This window comes from Melanaphis sacchari, unplaced genomic scaffold, assembly GCF_002803265.2.
Source record: "Melanaphis sacchari strain LSU unplaced genomic scaffold, SCAv2.0 Contig1562_pilon_pilon, whole genome shotgun sequence".
NCBI classification, from domain to species: Eukaryota; Metazoa; Arthropoda; class Insecta; order Hemiptera; family Aphididae; genus Melanaphis; species Melanaphis sacchari.
Genome location: NW_020270693.1, coordinates 13,291 through 34,408, shown reverse-complemented (window position 1 = coordinate 34,408; position 21,118 = coordinate 13,291). Strand labels below are relative to the sequence as shown.

The 21,118-nt window shown below is 23.8% G+C and overlaps 1 protein-coding gene across 1 annotated transcript; it reads right to left on the bottom strand.

Moving 5' to 3' along the window:
• Positions 1–1,464: 1,464 nt before the first annotated feature.
• LOC112592079 (catalase) lies at positions 1,465–15,381 on the bottom strand. The gene is made up of 9 exons (XM_025336054.1): positions 15,101–15,381; positions 4,473–4,644; positions 4,273–4,414; positions 3,823–3,973; positions 3,584–3,763; positions 3,140–3,484; positions 2,827–3,059; positions 2,621–2,753; positions 1,465–2,534 (listed from the first exon to the last, which is right to left on the bottom strand). The coding sequence occupies exons 1-9, from the start codon at positions 15,158–15,160 to the stop codon at positions 2,436–2,438; spliced, it is 1,515 nt and encodes a 504-aa protein (XP_025191839.1). The 5' UTR covers positions 15,161–15,381; the 3' UTR covers positions 1,465–2,435.
• Positions 15,382–21,118: the final 5,737 nt, after the last annotated feature.

Here is a 21,118-nt window from a genome sequence, read left to right as displayed (position 1 = left end):
CAAAAAATTTAAACAATACCTCATCTTAAAAATTTATCATTGAATGATTTTTTTAATTTATCAATAAAATGTCATCGGGTGCAAAGCAAACTTGTCAATGTAACAAAAAAATGAGATAAAAATTATTTGCATTTTATAACATTAAAAAATTATATTATTTCTATTTATAGTTTAAGAGTCTTTCTATCTGAATAAATGAAAAAAATACTGCTTAGTGTTTTGAGAAATGGAGCCGTCAAACTATGTGATTGTGTAAAAAAATTAGAAATCCCCTTAAGTTAATGATGTTTCTTTTGATCTAATTGAGGAAACATAAGAACGCATCACAGAACGTTATGTGTCAGTTTCTAATGCTCCTGAACAAGACGTCTATTTTTCATCTGATTGATGATTCTATAGTCATCGGCCGTCGCTAATAAAATAATGAGCACCTGATTGAAAGTATTCTAAGTGAATAAAGCAGCGATCTTAATACTTCTAATAAATTGAAAAAAAATTCAATAGATAATGAATTGCATTAAAAAGATCACATGTTGTATTGTTGTTTCAATAAATTTGTATTTCGTAATTTCTTCATACAGACTTTTTGCCCTTTTGCATATATATTGATGATTGATTTGAGGATTCAAGTTCAACGCTAAAAAATATCATATTTTTTTTACGAGTTTTTCCACTGTTTTTACAATACGTACATTAGGTACCTATTAATGTTTTGGATAAAAATGAAGATATTTGATTTAATTATGATTTTTTTAAATTGTGTATAAAATTATAAGTTAAAAACAGGAAAATTAGCAGTATTAGCACACTCGTAGAGACAAATTTCCAAACCTGCATTGTTATATCTTAAATAAATGATCTGAAAACTAATTAACTCTTACTAAATTGATGTAATATTTTTTATAAATTTTCAATGTAATAGTACCTATAAAGAAGGTAAGTTGATTTTTTGGTTTATTCATCAAGAATTAATAATTCTCATAACTGAAATAACTCTTATCGACTGTTTTTTTAAGTGATTTTTTTTCTCTCTTTAACCTTTTAATATTTGCTGAAATCGATTGACGGAAAATTACATGTTGTTTTAATCTATATCTTTCTTAGTTCATCAATGCCACGATTAATCAGTGGCTGTCATACAAAAAGGATTAACCATTAATCCTAATAGTACTAGGTTATGATAAAAAAAACACCATGATTGCAAACAATAACAATTTACTAAAATAATAATAGGACACTTTAAGAATTTTTCCTAAACAATAAAATATTAATAAAGAAAAAAAGATTAAATTGTAACCCAGTGAAAACTATAGGTGTCAGTGTGTCACTCTCTAATAGTCTAGTTGCTATATTTATGTATAGATAAAAAATACTGTATAGGTACAGAAATATCAAATTATTAATGTATAAATTAGATTTTTTTCAATACCTACAAGTTAAATACCAAATTAATAATAAGCAAAGTGAAAAATTGATTGATTAGTTTATTTATTAAATTTAATACTACTTCTACTACAAAGTAAACAGGTAAAGTATACTTTACACTAACACTAGGGACTTATTGCACATGTAGTTTAGGAGTAAAATTCTTAGTTACACAATATATTATTTTTAAAACGTTATCCATAATGATGATAACTTGATAACTTATACTATAGGTGTAATTACTAATACACAGTTTTATGCATTCTCGAACGTTCTTCACAAGAATGCTTGTGAATGTACTACTATATGATCAACATTACCACAGTTTTAATAAGAGATAACAATATTCTTTTTAATATAAAACAAATACCAAATAAACTACCAATAGGTATTTCCTACCTAACAGCTTACAAACAATTGACACAAAAAAAATTATTTAAATGTTGGCTATTTCTGCAATCTTCAATTCCCCCTACTCTTATTTTAAACTTTGAAATGCCAATAAAAAATTTTAGTTGAAATTTCTAACAAAAAAAATTTTTTCACAAAACTTTATAAATGTATTACAAATTATAATGAAGATTTGGAAGTGAAGGATGGCTAAAAATCTTATGCAGAACAAACAGCAAACAAAGACCCAAGTTCCAAAAATATAAAATTTCCAGAGTACTCAGAATAAGTAAATTTATTAAAATTTCATTTAATGGAAAGGAAAGCCTAACATGTCTTATCAACTTGTATTTTATATTGATAAATTTCAAAAAAATAAAATTTCAAAATGACATATCAAATATTAATGTAAAATAATGGATAATATATTAAAAATTGTTTTGATTTAAAAATTATAATAAATAAACTTACACAATTATTAAGTCACTTGAGTAATTAAACAGTTTGTCTTTACACAGCTTAATAAAAATTAAAAAGTAATACAATAATAGATAAAAAAAAAAAAAATAATTTTAGTTATTTTTATGTATTTTAAATAATTAAGTGATTTATTAAAATTATTAAAGGTTTGCTTTTGAACACTTGGCCAACTTCAAATGTTCTCTTAGTTGTTTACCCAAATCTGCATCAATTTGAGTGAAATGATAGATTGCCTTTTCCTATAAAATAATAAAACATATAATAAACAATACTATAATAATGAAAAATTATGTGTAAAAATTAAAATAATAAAATATTTTGGTACTTGTAGAAAATCAGCAGCATGTTTTAAGTTGTCAACTATATTTTCAACCAATCTATTTTGTTCATCTTTAGGTAAAACTTTTCTATAAAGTAAACCTGCCTGGCTATAGTTATCATCATTACTTAAATCATATCTAAAAAATAAAATGTTAAAAAAATGTTTAAACTTTATAAATATTTATAATATATTTAATTTTATTTTCATACTTAGCAACAGCACCAGAAACATTGAATGATGACATATTATAAGTAGGTTGTTGTTCTGGTCCAGAAAAACTATTGGGATAGTAATTTGGTGCAGATCCTTGATTATCATAAGCTTGAGGTCCATCGCGTTGATAATTAGCAACTTTTGAACGGTATGGACAATTTACAGGCAACTGCAAATAGTTAGCTCCTAAACGATGGCGATGCGTATCACTATAAGAAAACAATCGTCCCTAAAATCCAAAATTAAAATGAGTTAAACAGTATAATTAAAAAAAAAAAATTATATTTATGAAATACATAGTATAATAACCTGGAGAAGTTTATCTGGACTAGGTTCAATACCAGGCACCATATGCGCTGGGCTAAAAGCAATTTGTTCGATATCAGCAAAATAGTTAGTGGGGTTACGATTCAATACTAGTTTGCCAACTGGTATTAATGGATAATCAGCATGTGACCAAACTTTTGTAATATCAAAAGGATTGAATTTATTAGCAGCAGCTTCTTCAAATGTCATCACTTGAATGTAGAGAGTCCAGGTTGGATGGTTACCATTAGCAATAGCATTGAACAAATCGCGGTTTGAATAATCTGGGTCATCAGCAGCAAGATCGCGAGCTCTTTTAACATCCAAATTTTTTATACCTTGATCAGTCTAAAATAATTGATATACAACGTTTTATTAAATTTATTATTATATTTTTTATTTGATAACATAGGTACTTAATATTTATTAAGCTGTTCATTTTAATACCTTGAAATGAAATTTAACATAAACTGCGTCATTACAAGAATTGACCATTTTAAATGTATGAGATCCATAACCGTTCATATGACGATATCCATCTGGAATTCCACGATCTGAGAACAGTATCATCACTTGATGTAATGATTCAGGACGAAGAGTCAAAAAGTCCCAAAACATATTTGCGTCCTAAATATAATTTTAATATAGCTCTGGTACTTATTATAATGTATATTAAATTATGTAACCTTTAAATGGGTAACTGGATTTCTCTTTTGGGTATGAATAAAACTTGGAAATAAAATTGGGTCCCTTATAAAAAATATTGGCGTGTTGTTTCCAACTAAATCCCAAATTCCATCTTTAGTATAAAACTTTACAGCAAAACCTCTTGGGTCTCTAAAAATAATACAAATATTTATTATTATTATACATTGATACCTTTAGATCTAGTAGATTTTTATTTAATTATTTTATTAATAATTAAACTTTTATAAAAGTATAAAGCTAACCCATTGATAAATTTGATTATTTTTACGTATAAAATAATATCAAAAACATATTACACTTCAATAGGTATTTAAATATTAACAATAAATAACAATAGTCTTTAGGTACAAAAAGTATATTATTTAGCACATAATATTGTTTTCCCACAATTTAAAAAGTCTTATGTATAATTTGAAGCATAAACATACCTAACAGTGTCAGCTGATCCGCTCTCCCCGCCAACAGTGGAAAATCTTACAGCGACAGGAGTTTGTTTTCCAATGCTCGAAAATATTTCAGCTTTACAATATTTTGTAATATCATGTGTTACTTCAAAGTAACCAAATGCACCTAAAATACATTTCATTATTTTTAAATGTAAACACAATATTATCAAAAGTTAAAAAACCTCCTCCTTTTGCGTGTACAACTCGTTCTGGAATACGTTCACGATCAAAATGCGATATTTCATCTAAAAAAGTATGATCTTGTAACACCAGTGGTCCATTTACTCCAGCTTGAATTGTATTAGTATGATCATCAACTGGTGCACCATTCCCTGTCCTAATAACATCAGTACTCTGAAATATTATGAAAAAAATTAACTATATTAGTTAGATATTACTGAAAAAATTATTATTTATTAATGAGTTAATTTTAATGTTAGAGGTCAAATTGAAAATATAAAATAGTTAATGAATAATTTATTAACAGAAATCAAATTCTCTTACGCAATTTTCAAAATTTATATACTTGAATGATGAATATACTTTTACAATTATAGGACTAGAACACTCCGTTTAATTATTACATGATAGACTTAAAATAAAACACTAACACAATATTCAAAAAGGTACCTGAGCAACTAGCAAGTAGTTACCGTTTTGCTGTACATTAGGTGTCGAGTGAGTCACTAATGGATGTGTTAAATTTGAATTTCATTATTGTAAGTGAAAAGCGATTCTAAGTAGAATAATGAATGTATTGATTTTACAATGTATTTTTTTTCTATCATTGAGACAGTAAAAATGCTTTAATTTTCAATGATGAAGATAGTTTTTGGCAGTAAATTGGAAATTGTTAGTACTTTAGAAAGATCAAAATTCCAAGTATTTTTAAAAATAATCGAAAAAAGTAATCAAAAAATTAAAGAAAAACGGAAAGTTTTACGCAAATATAGTTTTTAACAAAAAAAAATTTATTTTTTTTAGTGGAAAAAAAATGCTGCGCTGGGTCAAAATACTTGAAAATGTATACAAGAATCTTGTAGGGTGGCCAATTTTTTTTTTGGGAGGGGGGGAGCTGCTGTAGCTTTTCTAGAGGTAGACTTGTACCAACTTTTGGAGGAATTCGTCTAAATTCGGCTATTTTCCGAACTGGGGAGGGGCTAAGCTTAGGTATCTTGTAACAAGATCCCAAATGAGTTGTTCTTATATTCAAATAAAAATATTAAAATAACAATTATAACTTTTTTTATTGCAAATTCAAATTTGGACGAAATTACTTATTTAAACTATGATTAACAATATTAATTATTTGTTATAGGTAATTTTAAAACATTATTCGTGGAAACTTAAAACTTTTTATGTAAATTAAATTATTATAAATTTTACTAAATGCAATGACATTTTCGATTTATTTTTAAGATATTATATATTTATAGGTACTATGAATCTATTTTTATTAATTTACGGTATTTACAGAAAGATGTAGTTAAATTTTCTTTTATATGAGTTGATACATTATGGTGCAAATTGTAAACATAATATATTTAATATTTATACAATCAATACTAATTATAAAATAAATGCAATATTTTCGAAAAAAATTATATTAACCTACTGTAATATAATATAGTAAAATAAATGACTAGGTATTTATAATAGCTACCTATATCATAAAATATACTTGGTGATATAAGATAACAGACCGTCTTCTCTCGGAATCGTTTTTCATATAAAACGATATATCATTAAATTTAAATTGAAAATATCTATCTCAGTGAAAAAGTAGCCCACTTGATATTTAATGTACAGCAGAGCGGTATACACTTGCCTACATTTTTTATGTAGACATCGGAGTACTTTATTTCAATTTTAAAAATATGTTAGGTTGATTTAATTCTTTTAGAAAATATTTTATTTATTAAATTATTAGTTTTTTAATATCATAAATAATATATTAATTACACCATATTTCATTATTATGAATTGTAGATGACCTTACGTGATGTATATTATTACGACGTTAAATCATAAATTGTCATTGTTGGAATGTCTTTTGATAAAGCCCCATAAATAAGTTTTGATGGTTTATCGTTTATCGTAGTTTTTCTACATCCTTTGACTTTAAATTATTAATCAACTGTTGTCTATTAAATAGTTCGGCAAAATCTTTTATATGATTATGATTATATTTGCAGTATTTGCACATTCTATAATCTCATTTTTATTATTTAGTTTAGTGTATGACTTACACGTCTTTTTACAGCAATTCCGACGTTGAATATCAATCTTTGATGTTTTATGGTAATGAAATTTATACCTATCAATATTAAATAATGTTTTATTTATTTCGCTTAAAATCATTTAAAAGTCATTTTAAAGTGTTTTCAGAGTTTAAGATTTATTTAACAAAGATCAAATGAAAGTTTACACCGACAACACGATCTAAACTAAACTAAAATTATTATCTGCTTTAAAGTACGTCGAGTAGTCGTCGTTTAAATAAAACCGGACGCAAATCATATACCGATATATACTCATTAATCATTTTTTTTATTTCGGGCCGCAATTTGTGTATAACCGAGTTAATAATACCCTGATGTAAAATGTTAATACTGTAAAACAATATAAAATAGGTAGTCATAGTATCAATAGATAATATCTTAAAATAAATCTACATATTTTCAAAATTTCTTTGAGCATTTTAAAATGTATAATACACATACATGCAAGTTTTATGTCTTCACAAATAATGTTTATCATAATAAAATAATTAACATAGTTATTCATTGTTAAAATATAAAATTTCTTACAAATTTAAACTACAAACATATACTTGTACATGTAAAAAATCGTGTTTGTATATTTCTAGTTCTAGTACCTATAGGCTATATGTATTAATCATGACAAACATTGTATTAAATATATATCTTAGCTATAAAATTTGATTATTTTATACATATTTTTTACTAGGTAAAAAATATATATAGTTCGCAAGTATTCATGATTTTGAAGAATTTTATAAAAATTTGAACTTCAAATGCATACAAAAAAAAAAAACTAATAAAAATCGAAAATTCCTTATTCCGTTCAATAGTTTAAAAAGAGTTAAAATATTTTTAAAGCTATATTATGTATAAAAAATGATATATTAATATTGGGTGAAAATTTCAAATATAATTTATTATATACGTTATATAGATCTCATAGAATACTGCATGTCTGCTTGGAGAAAGGGTAATAAAACAATGATATAACTGTAAGATTAAACTTAAAAAAAGGTTTAAATTTACTATCTCTAAAATAAAAATGACTAATTTGAAAAAAATAGTTATCATTTTATTAATTTAGACCGTTATTGTACGCGATAACAATAGAATTTTAATGATTAAAATATTTCCTTATTTCTCTTAAAGTAAAAGCAAAATCCGATTTATTACCAGTAACCAGCCTTAATTTTTAAGACTGAACCATTTTTTCTACCCCAAAACACGAAGACAGACACAAAAATAAAAAATATCATACACATCATCGTAAAACTTTTATATTCATAGATTCGCTCAGAATTTAAAAAAAGTTAATATCAATAAAGGAGTACAAAATTACAATTTAACAATGCTTTTCTTTTTTTGAACTAACGCTATAGTGAATTAATGAACTAAAAAAGATAAGTCTTAAATACAATGTAGACATCAAAAACAGGCTGACTTTTTTTGTCAAGTAGTTTTTAATTTGGTATCTTTTAACTATCAGGTTTTTTTTAAGATATCATTACTTTTTGTTGACTTAAGTATCATAAAAGTTATCTTTATTTTGTACAAGGCATTAAAAGGACTATGCTTCTCTCAAAATTTCAATTATATAATTGTTTTGGCGCATTTGTTGTATAGTCGAGTGATTAACTTCTTGATCTTGAAAGTTGTAAACAACAGGCACATTTAGATTTATACATTAGTTCATTATTTTGGTTTTAGTTCATTGTATAAGTTATTATTTTGCTTATTTTTTAGTTTTCATTGTAAATTATTATTATTTCAGACATTTAGAACTCCCCTCTCTAAAATGACACTAATTTTAAATAATAATTGTGATTTTTGCGTATATGTACTTACACTATATGATCTATTTTTGTGCCAAATTTCACGTTTTTATCTATACAAGAATTGTCTTATAATTTTTATAATAAGCGAGTGAGTGAGTAATGAGAAAAAATCAAGTAAATTGATTCATATAAAAATATATAGGATGCTGTTTGAATTTAGATGTTTACGCTCAGATAATAAGTCTATAATATAGGTTTAGTGGATTTGGAGGTTGAGATGATTTGAAAATTATAATAACTAAAATTAATTTATAATACGTGGAAAATTTCTTAGTATAATAAATAGATACTAGATTCAATATTACATATATTAATGTAAACCAATTTTTCAAGATTATTATCCTTAATAAATAAACTTGAAACTCGTTTAAATTTTGATTTAGATATTAGGTACTTCAATATTTTAAAAAAAATCATCCACTAAATATTTTAAAGAAAAAGGTTGGTTCTCAATTATTGAAAAAAATATGTTCTTTCAGTGGGCGCTACACTAACATATGTTATTTGTGTTATTTCCGTTTTTCTAATATACAACAGTATATCTGCGTTCAGTAGAACCAATTGTGTTGTTAGCTTTAATATTAGAGTAAATTGATTTATTCTTAAAGTTAAAGGTGAGAAAATCTATACCTACTAAAAAATATACTTTTTTTCAATATTTTAATTTTAAAGCAAGATATGAGTATTGTAAATATTAAAAGTTAAAAATGGTCATTTTTAGTTCGAAAAATTGTTAACACTTAAACATAGATAATTATTTTACCTTTAAATTTAATAATAGGTCAATTTACTCTAATATTAAAGCTAACAATACATAATTGGTTCTACTGAACGCAAATTTGTTGTTGTATGTTAATAAGACTAAGACTGCATAATATATGAGAATAGCGTTGTTTAAAGTATTTACTATTTCAAAAATCAGAATGCTTTGTGAAGTGAATCGCCTTGTATATTATAATATTCAATTATTCATTTGTTCGTAAACAAAATTAAAATGGTAAAGCGTGTATGAATGATTAATGATATAAGTATTATCATTATATAAATTATATATAATGACATTGTTGACGGTTCTTTATAATTTTGTTTAGTCAATATTAAATATTAATTATTACCAATATTCACATTAATTATATAATAGTTTTTAGTATAATTTAATACCTAATACAACAAAATGTATTACTAGCTAAATTACTTACTTTAGAGCATTATAACTAAGTATAATATAAATACTAAACAAGTAATTCACTTTACTCAGTAGTAAAAAACAAATGTCAACGAGATCAATAATTATTAATATTCTATCATAATTTACAATGGGCACTAGGCCACTGTAATAATTATGTGAAATTTTAATTCAATTATTGTTAAATCATTACATACAACGAAACAACTCAGAGCGGAGATAATTAGGACAATTTATACTTTTGAAGTTTCTTTATAATAAATTTACGTATTACCATTGAGTATATATAATAACTATATATACTCAATGGTCTTACTTAGCACCTAATTCGAAAAGTAAAACTTTTTCTAAAAAACATATTTATTTTGTGATAATTATAATAATATTAGGTAGGTACTTAAAAAAATCAAATTATTACAATACCGAAGTATTGTACGAAGGTATATAAATAAGTTCATGGTATAGAAAGCCATAAATTAGATAATCTAAACATTTAGAAAATTGTATTTCGTTAAGTTAGTAATAATATGTAGAAATTACTAAGTCATTTAAGAATTAAGTTTGTTTAAGTCTTTGAAAATGATATTTTTTTAATTACAGCCTACACAAAAAAAAATTAATATATTTTATTTTAATTTTCAATTTCGTTAAAATATGAACTTAGAATGTCTTTTATTTAAGTTAAGATACACCATACAAAAAAACCGATAATCCTTGTATTCAATTTTCAAGTTATAATTTTTGAAATTTAAATTTTTACTAAAAAATAATTAAAAATATTTTATAATTTAGACGACTTTTTTTACTAATAACATATTTATAATTTATATATAAATTTACGTAAAATTTAAACTTCAAATGGTAGTTACATAAAAGTCTCATCCCAAATATAAATCAATTAAATAAAGAATTAGTAATACATATAGTAATGTTTATAGTTTGTTGTGCATTGAGTAAAACAATTAAGAATTTTTTTTTTTTAATAGGTACTCTAACTTAAAAGTTTTCACTCGCATTAATTATCATTTACAAAACAATAATATGCATTCACACACAATTAACTAAATAGATAATCTATAAATAATTTACAATAACGTCAATAACTTTTTTATACCATTGTTTATATTCGAGTATCCGTACCTAACTTATATTACTATATTATTAATTAAATTAAATATATATAATAAATTATAATTAATAGTTATTTTTATAATGACTGGATAGGAAATACTTAAATAATCAATGAGTTGAATAATTATTGGTCTTATAACTTATAAATATAAATACTTAATAAGTAATAACCAATAGTCAAACCAATCATTCTCGAAAAATCAGTAATAGATTTAAATTACTTTAAGTTATGTTGAGTATAAACATTATTTAATATTCAACAATATATATTTAATATTTATACAATTAAATATTCCTAATTAAAATAAACTAGGTATGTATGTTATAATATTTTGAAATTTATTTTTCATTTTCCTAATATAACGTATTTATTCAAGTAATTTATTATTATACAATTTTCATACATTTATTTTAATTGAAGTATATAACTACAAAAATAGTAATAGACTTAGAGACCAGATTTATATGCACTAAAAATTGAATCAAAAATATTTTATTTAAAATTATGTAAAAAATAAGTATTAATTAAGTATTAAAAAAGGTTTTAAATATATAAAAAAAAGTATTTTGTTATCTTTGCCATTTAACATTCTTTGTTTTCAATCAATAAAATATTAGCCTATATTAATAAAAAGTGAAAACAAAAATCGATCAATACTAATATAATATTTATGTTGCAAAGAATTAGGCAATAACGACCAGTAAGTAGTGATTTTATAGATATTATGTGGCTGTAAACAGGAAAATAAGACGAAAAACAAATATATGTGCAATCATCTATAAATATTAAACATTAATACGCACTATCAAACTAAAAATATGCATTAATAGGTTAAAACTATTGAAATATGCAAAATACAATTAGTGTTATTTTTATAAAAATGATTTAATCAAAAACAAATCTCATCAGATTTCAAAAAACTTATTCCAATACATATTACATGCATTTGCATATAAATTCGATCCCTAAATTAATAAAAATGAAAAATATAAAAATATAAAATCATTATAAAATACGATATTTCAATTTCAATTGTAATAAAATATATTTTTTTGTATTATTTTTATACAATGCCAACTTGTAGTTTTAAACATTTTGAAAAATCTAAATCATATCGGGCGTGAGACATGTATGTCCCGACTCTTTTAAGTCCTAAAGCTATAGGTCAAGTATCTACTTAAACTGGATTTACTAGAAATACTTTTACTTTAACAATAATTTTAAAAAATCAAGGTTGATTTCTGACGTATTATTAGTCAAAAGTAATCATTAATCAATATTACTCAAAATAAATCAAATCAGTATTTAAACAATTAAAAATAACTACAAGTATATAGTTGTACACAAATAAAATCGGTTCGTTTTTACAAGAAATTTTATTATTATTATGATTAATAATATTTTAAGTAAGACGAATAACTTTTTAATTTTTAGTTTTAATTACTTGTTTGAAAGAAATATAATATAGGCGTTTCCAAGGTTAATATATATATATATCAGTTATATTCATTATTCATTAACATTTAATGTGAGAACTAATACATACAAACAGTAAAAAACTAAACAACATTGAAAAGGTCATTAAGTCATTGATTTAGTCTGGTTTTAAAATAGGACAGTGGGAGTAGAAATATTTTAATATTCATGTTCTTTAATGACTATTAATGATAAAATAAGAAGAGTAAAATTATTTAACTTAAAACAAGTTTAAATAGTAATATTTTTTTTTTAACAAATGTAAATTGTTATGGCTATTTGAGAAATTAAAACAATATAACCTAGGTAGCTTAAAACCATAGACTAGGATAAAATGTATCAAGTCTGGTTTTTTAAACAATTACTTTTTTTAGGATTAAAATATTTATAATGTGTAAATACTAATAGTAATTAATATTATATGTAAATAGATTCAAAAATTTATCTTCATGACAAGTCTACCTACTAGACCAGGGGTCGGCAACCTTTTTAACCACACGGGCCATTTTTTTTTTCAATTGTTCATCAAGGGCCACATTAAAAAAAAAAATTACATATTATGATATAATACTTATAATTGTATTGCTATTATGAAACGGTTAGATATATTCTATTTATAAAGGAAAAATAATTATATAATATTGAAAATTATATGAAAAATGTTATTTAACAAAAGTAAAACACAAAAATTAACCACCTTTGTGCAGGCCATCAAAAATTGCTTTGCAGGCCGCGGGTTGCCGACCCCTGTACTAGACCATTAAATATTAAAAATAAAATTTGTTTTGTGTCATAAAAATATTATAAAAACAACTTAAATAAAAGAAGTACATGAATAGCAAAATTTAACTTTCTGACACACAAATTTAATTTTGATATACTTTACCTATTGTCTACAGATATTTATAACATATTTTCAGTATATATAGCTATATAGGAAATACTTAGGTGCTAAAAATATGACCTAAGTGAATTGTGTATGAATAGCATCATACTTCATATGCTTGTCAATATTTTAATGCATAGGTAGTAACCTATTTAGTACCTAGGTAATTATTGTATGCAAATTAAATAATAACAACAAACAAGTAACAATATGAAAAATGATTATTAACCGTATATGTACAAAGTAGTTATAAAGTACATTAAAATAGTAATTAACAGTCTCGTAATTGTACTTATTCATAATTCATAAGCAGAACTAAAAATAGTAAGAATCTTGATATATCGTCTATCTTGACTCTTGGAACTTTTTTACTCTTTGTTCTTTACAAAACTGTTTTTATATAATTTGAGGTAGTATTGAACCCTGACACTTGACATTTTTCCTGAATATTTATATTAATATATAGCAGTATTTACATAAATACTTCCAAAATGAATTTACCATTTTTAGACTAAAAAATTGAAATTATTAATTCTGCTAATTTAATTTTTATGTAGAATAAGGCCAAATTTAAGTCTAATAAGTTTTTTTTTTACTAAAAAATTCCAAAAATTAGAATTTAAATTTTAAATACATTATTTAAAGATAAAAAAGGAATACGAGTAAACTTGATGAATCGCTTTATATTATAAATAAAATATTTTAAAGTTTTAGACATTATTATTATTGATTTATAAGTCTAATCATGTTTGTAAGAAAATAAATAATAATTATACATTTTGTAATATTTTAAGATAAATTTTAAAGCAATTATATGATTTTATTATGCAATTATTGTATTATTCTCATTGCAATTTTGACATATTTTTAGTGCAATTAAATCTGGTTTTTATTTATAACTTAACATGCATTTTTTATATATTAATATAAACATTAATAGTATTAAGTATATTTTCTTTATTTTAGTGTAAACGTCTTCTGGTATTAAAAACTAGCAATTAAAATATAAAATTTTAATATTTATGGCCATGAATTACAGCTTTTTAACCAACATATTAATTTGTTAATTTTTGATATCAAGTGTCAAACATAAAAAAAATAATCATAGATTTTATAATAAATTATAACACTTATATGGCAATTGTTGCATTCAATTGTTCAAATCTATGATAAGTTATATATTATAACAATTGTTTTTAAAAATATTAATACAAATAAACTTAAATAATTACATCATATTCGGAAATTATTTAGACATCTATCTCAAAACATAAAATTATCAAAATAAATTATAATTTCAATTTATAATAATAATTTTATAACTTTAAAACTTACAAAAAAAAACAGTTTTAAAAAAAATGATCTGTGAAAACAATTATTAATGATAATAAAATAATAACTTATTATCATATTATTTATAAAATTTAACTAAATCATTGAAAAGTGTGCATTATACCTTTAAATCTTTTAGATCTTGTGGTTTTAAATCATACATAAATATTTGAATGAAAAAATAATCTAAATAATTCACTAAACAATATTGTATACTTGTCAGTGTAATTACAAATTAATAATATATCAAAAAACATTTTATTCTATGTACTAATAAATAAATTCAGAGATTAACTCCATGATAATTATTTAAAATTTAAAAATACAATTAACACGTTTACTGTGGATGGCGCTAGATGCTGTCCATTAAACTACCTAATTAAGGAAGTATATTAAATGCACTACAATTTTGTCAGTGTTAAAACTATTGGTCTTCTGTATTTCCTATAAGTATTATTTCATATGTATGTGCAAGTTGTAGTCCGTAGATTGATATTTAAATTTTTCAAATTTTTTTAAACCTCCTTAGGTACTTAAATATACTAAACAACATGATAAAAGTAAAATACATCTATATTTTAATTGTTTTAGGCTTACAGGTATAACAAAAAAAAATAAATAAATAATAAATTGTTACTTGGTTCAATAATAATAAACGATTAAATAAGTATCAGATATAATCATATAACAATTAATTACCTTAACAGATTTTTTAAAATCTTCGAGTTGGTTATCAGCCGGATCTTTATTGTTCGACATTATTATTGTTATTTTTTTTTTAATAATAAATTTATAACTTTATTTGTAAATATAAGGTTTGACTTCTATTGGAAAAATATCGTTACTGAGGTACACGTAACACTCCTACAACCATAGACCGCTCACTGCCGAGTGCCAACTGCCAACTACAAAGTACCTGTACAACTGCACGACTGCACGAGTCTATAGCCAACACAGCACTCTACAACACTGACGTGTTGCAACTTGCAACCTACCCATCTCCATATTCTACGCAGTCAACACACAATAGTACATATTATCAATAGGTAGGAATAACTAAATAAGTAATAATCGATGTTACAATGTCACTCCGACGCCGTGTGAATGTTGTTTTGCGTGCGTTACGACGCGCTCAATCATACGCACTCCGCACTCAATAATAACAGTCCCACGTCACCTTATTCATAAACTATTAACTGTATAAATATAAAACAGTACAATGAGAATTCCAGCTCCCAATGCTCTGAATGCTCCCACATTCAAATATTTCACAATCGAATGTCAAAATATCGACTACGGACAACAGTTATAGATATTATAATTTATAGTACCTATAGCCGTGCCGCGGACCAATGACTGATAAGTGATAACAATATATCTACAAGCAATAAACATCAAAATAAATGCCATAACAAAACATGCTAATCACTTAATAATATTATATTGTATTTCTGTGATAATACCGCCGGGCATAGTCATCATCACAATTCATAGATAATAAAATCTATATATAATTAACGATCGTACAATGCACCTTTAGATATATGTAGCTTATAAGTCGCTTCAATTTTTAACGGTTCAATGTTAAATACGACACGAGGCCTTCGGCCTAAAATCGTCTAATAAAACGTTTATAAATTTTAAATTATAGCTGTTCTTTTGATATTTCAAGGTTTTTCCTTTAAAGGCTAAACGGTTAATTAATGACGGTATGTACTTATATGTACATATTATGATTATTAAATTCTGATCCCTATTTAATGTAAATTCAGTTATAGGTATACTGTATTTGTATTTTTTATGGATTAAGTATATAGGATTAGGATAGTTAGAAAAAAACACTTGAAAAAAAATCCACAGAAAATACGTTTTTTTTATACTAGGGGAAAAATCTTCATACTCCAGTACGCCAATACCTATATCAATTAAGGAAGTAATGCAAATATTGTGTGTGCCTATGTAAGTTCAGTATTTTGTTTACATAAATATTTTGATAGTTTAGGTAAGAATTAAGATAAATAAATATTAAAAATGCCAAAAGTTAAGTCTTCGTTTTCTTTTCACATACATCCATACATGTGTATAAAAAAAAATATAAGTTATTGTTTAAGGACATATTATTAAGTTGGATTAGCATTTTTAGTTATTTTTTAGAGTATTTTTTGATAACTTAAAAACATTTAAATCCAGATCCTAATTATCTTTAAGTAAGTATATAAATTTATATATTTGGGATTTTTATTCCACAATTAAGATTATAGTATAGAAGTAAAGAATAGAACTACAGAAGTAAAAACTATAAACGAACAGTGGCATGATGACTATGATTTCAAATACAAATTAAATTATCCTGAGATTTTTTTTAAATATAGGGGGATGGATAGTGATCAATAAATTTCTTGATTGTTATGTAATGTGATACTCAGTGCCGTGCCTAGCATTATTAGTACCCGGTGCCAAAAATTATTTATAGTGACCTTAACCCCTCTAACATGTATGTTTATCCCTATAAAGAAATAAAATAAGAATAGAGGAGAGAAATTGGTTAGATTTACCTTTTTTTGCACATTTCTAACTTATAGATTAGTAATATAATATTTAAACTGTTTACATAGAATAAAATATATTGATAGATAGGTACCTATCATACTAAACCGGTATCATTTATTTACGAATCAAATTTGTTCGATTGCATAAAAAAATAACTTATCTTCAAATAAATGCTAAAAAAAAGTAATTTTGTACCTACTTCTAGAATGAGTGATGTGAACATTATCATAGATGGGTTCAAAATAAGATCGTAAAACTTGTTCCAGTCAAAATTCTGTTATTAAATTATTAATTATATAAAATAACAATAGTAAATAATAATGGGAAATATTATTATATATAATATTAATATAATATTATTATACATTATTATTATATAATAATGCAGTATACATATATTTATAATATATTATTGTTATTGACGATCAACGACGTCGTTATTTCGAGATAAAAATAAAAACCAATTATATCGATTCATGTGAATAGGTATTTTTACATAATTGTCTACAATACATTTTAAAACGTTATTTCATCGTCAGTCAAATTGTCAAAATAATGAATCGACACCGCGAATTAGGATGATATTATTATATTGAAACCAATAAAAAATATGAATTAATATGGTTAACATTCATCTATCAGTAATATTACTTAGATTATAATAAGGTTTTGGCGCCCAGTGCATAGGTACGCACCTCTTGCACCCCCCTAGGTTTGTCAATTCTAATCCGTATTATAATTATTAATTAGTTATATTACACTATTATGCATTAATTACGTATATCAATTTATTTTAATTATACCCCCGACCACCACCATTTTTTACGTCTATAAACTATAGTGGTGGGCGAATTATCGATATATTTTTTTCGCCTCTAGTTTTCTAAAAGTCTAAAGTTTCTTAGTTTTCTTTATTGAATTCTCCACGCAACTAGGGAAGTAAATAAAAATTCTGTTTTGTTTTTCCTGGATATACAAATAAATACTGAGAATTTTTAAATTTGAACTCTTTAAAATATGCAAACTAGACTCAATTTTATATCCAAAACCACCATCTTTTTTGAAAATTTGAAGCAATTTAATACTTATCGAGTACTCACAATAAAAAAAATTCATCTTGATAAAATCAATACATTTATTACTTAGCTCAGAATCTGAAATACAACGTGATCACAATTCCAGGTAACACTAATTATTTCAGCAGGATGACCTTGTACTGAGTACGTTTTTGAGGAACAAATCAATTTGAACTACAACACTCTGGGTAATTAATTTAAAATTAGCTAAATTATACTACAGTGAAACCTCTAAATACCAGGCACTCTTGGTCGCTGTAATTTTATCCATTATTTAAAGGTGTCCGCTATTTAGAGGAGAGAGGAGTAAATTCTTGAAAATACCTCGGAGAAATTAATAATTACACAATATGTACAACTTTTATTATTTACATGTATACATATAATATTTATAATAATGATATTTGAATACATTATACATTTATATTATTTTAACGCAAATACTAATTGTGCATATAACTATTTTAAATTGTGATATGTACATTATTATCTACTGTGTATGAAAAAATAAGTGAAAATGTGTTCAAAATAATTTTAAAATAAAAATTAACATTTATTGAAAAAATCAGTTACTTTAGCTTGGTTAAGACCTTTATGCATAGTAACCCAGCCTAACACGTTCAAATGCGATGGAATCACCAACGACACCAACACAACTAAGTATGAGTATAAGATAACTTCACAGAACATAACATAAAAAAATGATTTCTTCGACGCGATAATGAACGGATAAGATATACCATAATTGTATAATAATTTATAATATATATATATATATATAGTTGTAAGATTAGATTAAATTGGCATTTCACAAATATTCTATATTAACGATAAAAATTATCAAAATCAAAATTAAATTACCATAAAAGTGTTCGTTATTTAAGTATCCGGTATTTAGGGGTTTTCCTGAATAAAAGTAGTGAAAATGTCCCCTTACACATAAAAATGTTCGTTATTTGGAGGTATCCACTATTTAGAGGTGTCCGTTAGGTATATAATCATCACTCGAATTACAAAAAAAAAAGTTTATTGATTTACCTGCAGTATCATTTAATTTTTAATGTTTTAAGTAATTTAATTTTTTTATTATTTTTCAAAACTTTTAATGCAATTAAAATTTACTTCTTTTAGGATCGCAATGTATTGATTTTACAGTTACCTATGTAGTTTTTTTTTCTGTCTATCATCACCTTTTGGGTCAATAAAAATGTTTTAATTTTCAACTTTGAATGGGATTCTGGCATAAAATTAGATCTAGTTAGTATTTCAGAGGATCAAAAGTGAAAATTTGCCAGAATATTTTTTAACAATTAGGAAAAAAAGTAAAGGAAATTTTTAAAATTCTAAACAAAATTTTGACAAAAATTGATTTCTTTATTTTGTTTTAATTCAAAAACGAACAACTATAAAAACTTGAAATGTTCAACAAATTTTTAAATTATTATTTTATATATATATGATACAATTTTAAATCTTTTCAAGCTGTTTAATGTTTATCATCATTTGCAATTTTCAGTTGAATTTCATTAATACCAATAAAAAATTTCTAGATAGATTAAGATGCTTGAAAATTTACAACAATATTGCTAATAAGTAGTTCATTTACCAAGAAAATAAATCTAAAATATATAGTCGTAACATTTTTTTTTTTAGTTAATTTTAACTAAAATTGTCAAAATCTCAAAAATTTACATAATATTTTATAGTTAGTAATTTATAAAATGTTTTCTTTTATTTCCTAAGATTTAAAAATTTAATACAGAATTCCTTATTAGTTTTCTACTTATAAAATACTAATTGTACATAAATAATTATGAGCATTTTAAGTTCAAATTTTTACTATGTTGGATATTTACCAATTATCATGCGTATAATAAATATTAACTATAAATTTCTTTAGTGTTCTTATTCAAAAACGATAGATAACTGTATGGTCGCATGGATACTTAAAGTTTGTATTTTTATTTCTAAAAATGGCAATTAAAAAAAATCAGCGTCAGAGTTCTTAAAAATTTAATACAAGATTTTACATAAATTTTTCTTATACCTATATAAAATACATAGATATAGATATAATTTTTAGGAAATTCGTCCAAAAACATGAAAATTTGTCAAATTCAAGTATTTTGTTGTAAATAAATATTTATAAAAGGTTTAATCGTATAATACATCATGAACAGTTTATATTAGAACTAAAAAATACACATACAAAATTATTTTTTTATATATTTGAAATTTAAATTTGAATGAAATTATATATTTTAATGATGTTAATTATTTTATTATAAAAAACATTATTTGTGAGGACTTTAAATTTGTACGTATATTTTATAAATTTTCAAATATGTAGATTATTAATTGTAAGATATTATTTATTTAATATTCATGCTGTTTTGCGGTATTTAAAGTTAAGTTCAAAAGTTAACACACAGTACACTAATATAATACAGTATACTGTATAAATATATATTATTATTATTAAAAATTAAAATAATTAAATACTAATAATATAATAAACACAACACTATTGGAAAAAAATAAATCAACTTTTCGTAATACCAATAGTAAAATAAATTACTTCAATAGATAAATTGTAAAATATACTTAGTTATGCAGGCTGATAGATGGTCTCCAGTCTCCACTTATAATGGTTTTTCGTGTACAATGATATTATATCATTAAATTCAAATTTAACATAAACATTGAAGTGACCCATTCAAGCCACTTGATATCTACTGCGTACAGTAGAGCGATACTTATATCCAAATTTTTAAGACTTTTCATACCTAGAAGATTTCAATACATTCGTAAATATTTTTTCAACATTTTAAATACCTGAGATGATTCAATTTTAAATTAAACAAGATAAGTTTAAAAAAAATTGTTTAGTTAAAAACAAATATATTATTTAAAATGTAAAGTATATAATTTTAAATAATAATAAAATATTATATATCTATCTATCATTTTAATAAATGTTAAGATTATTTTGTGGTCAGTATAAATAGTATAATTATTAACAATTAACCAAGTTAGAAAGTGAGTCATAAAAATTAAATCTAAGATTATACAATCATCAGTGAAATATGGA

Bases quoted from the DNA above. Each gene is read 5' to 3' on its own strand.
- LOC112592079 (XM_025336054.1), bottom strand. From the start codon at position 15,160: ATGTCGAACAATAAAGATCCGGCTGATAACCAACTCGAAGATTTTAAA. The intron at 4,415-4,472 runs GTTTTTTAACTT...AATGTATTTTAG, and splicing joins TGTACACGCAAAAGGAGGAG to GTGCATTTGGTTACTTTGAA. The intron at 3,485-3,583 runs GTATTAAAATGA...CAATTATTTTAG, and splicing joins ATGTTAAATTTCATTTCAAG to ACTGATCAAGGTATAAAAAA.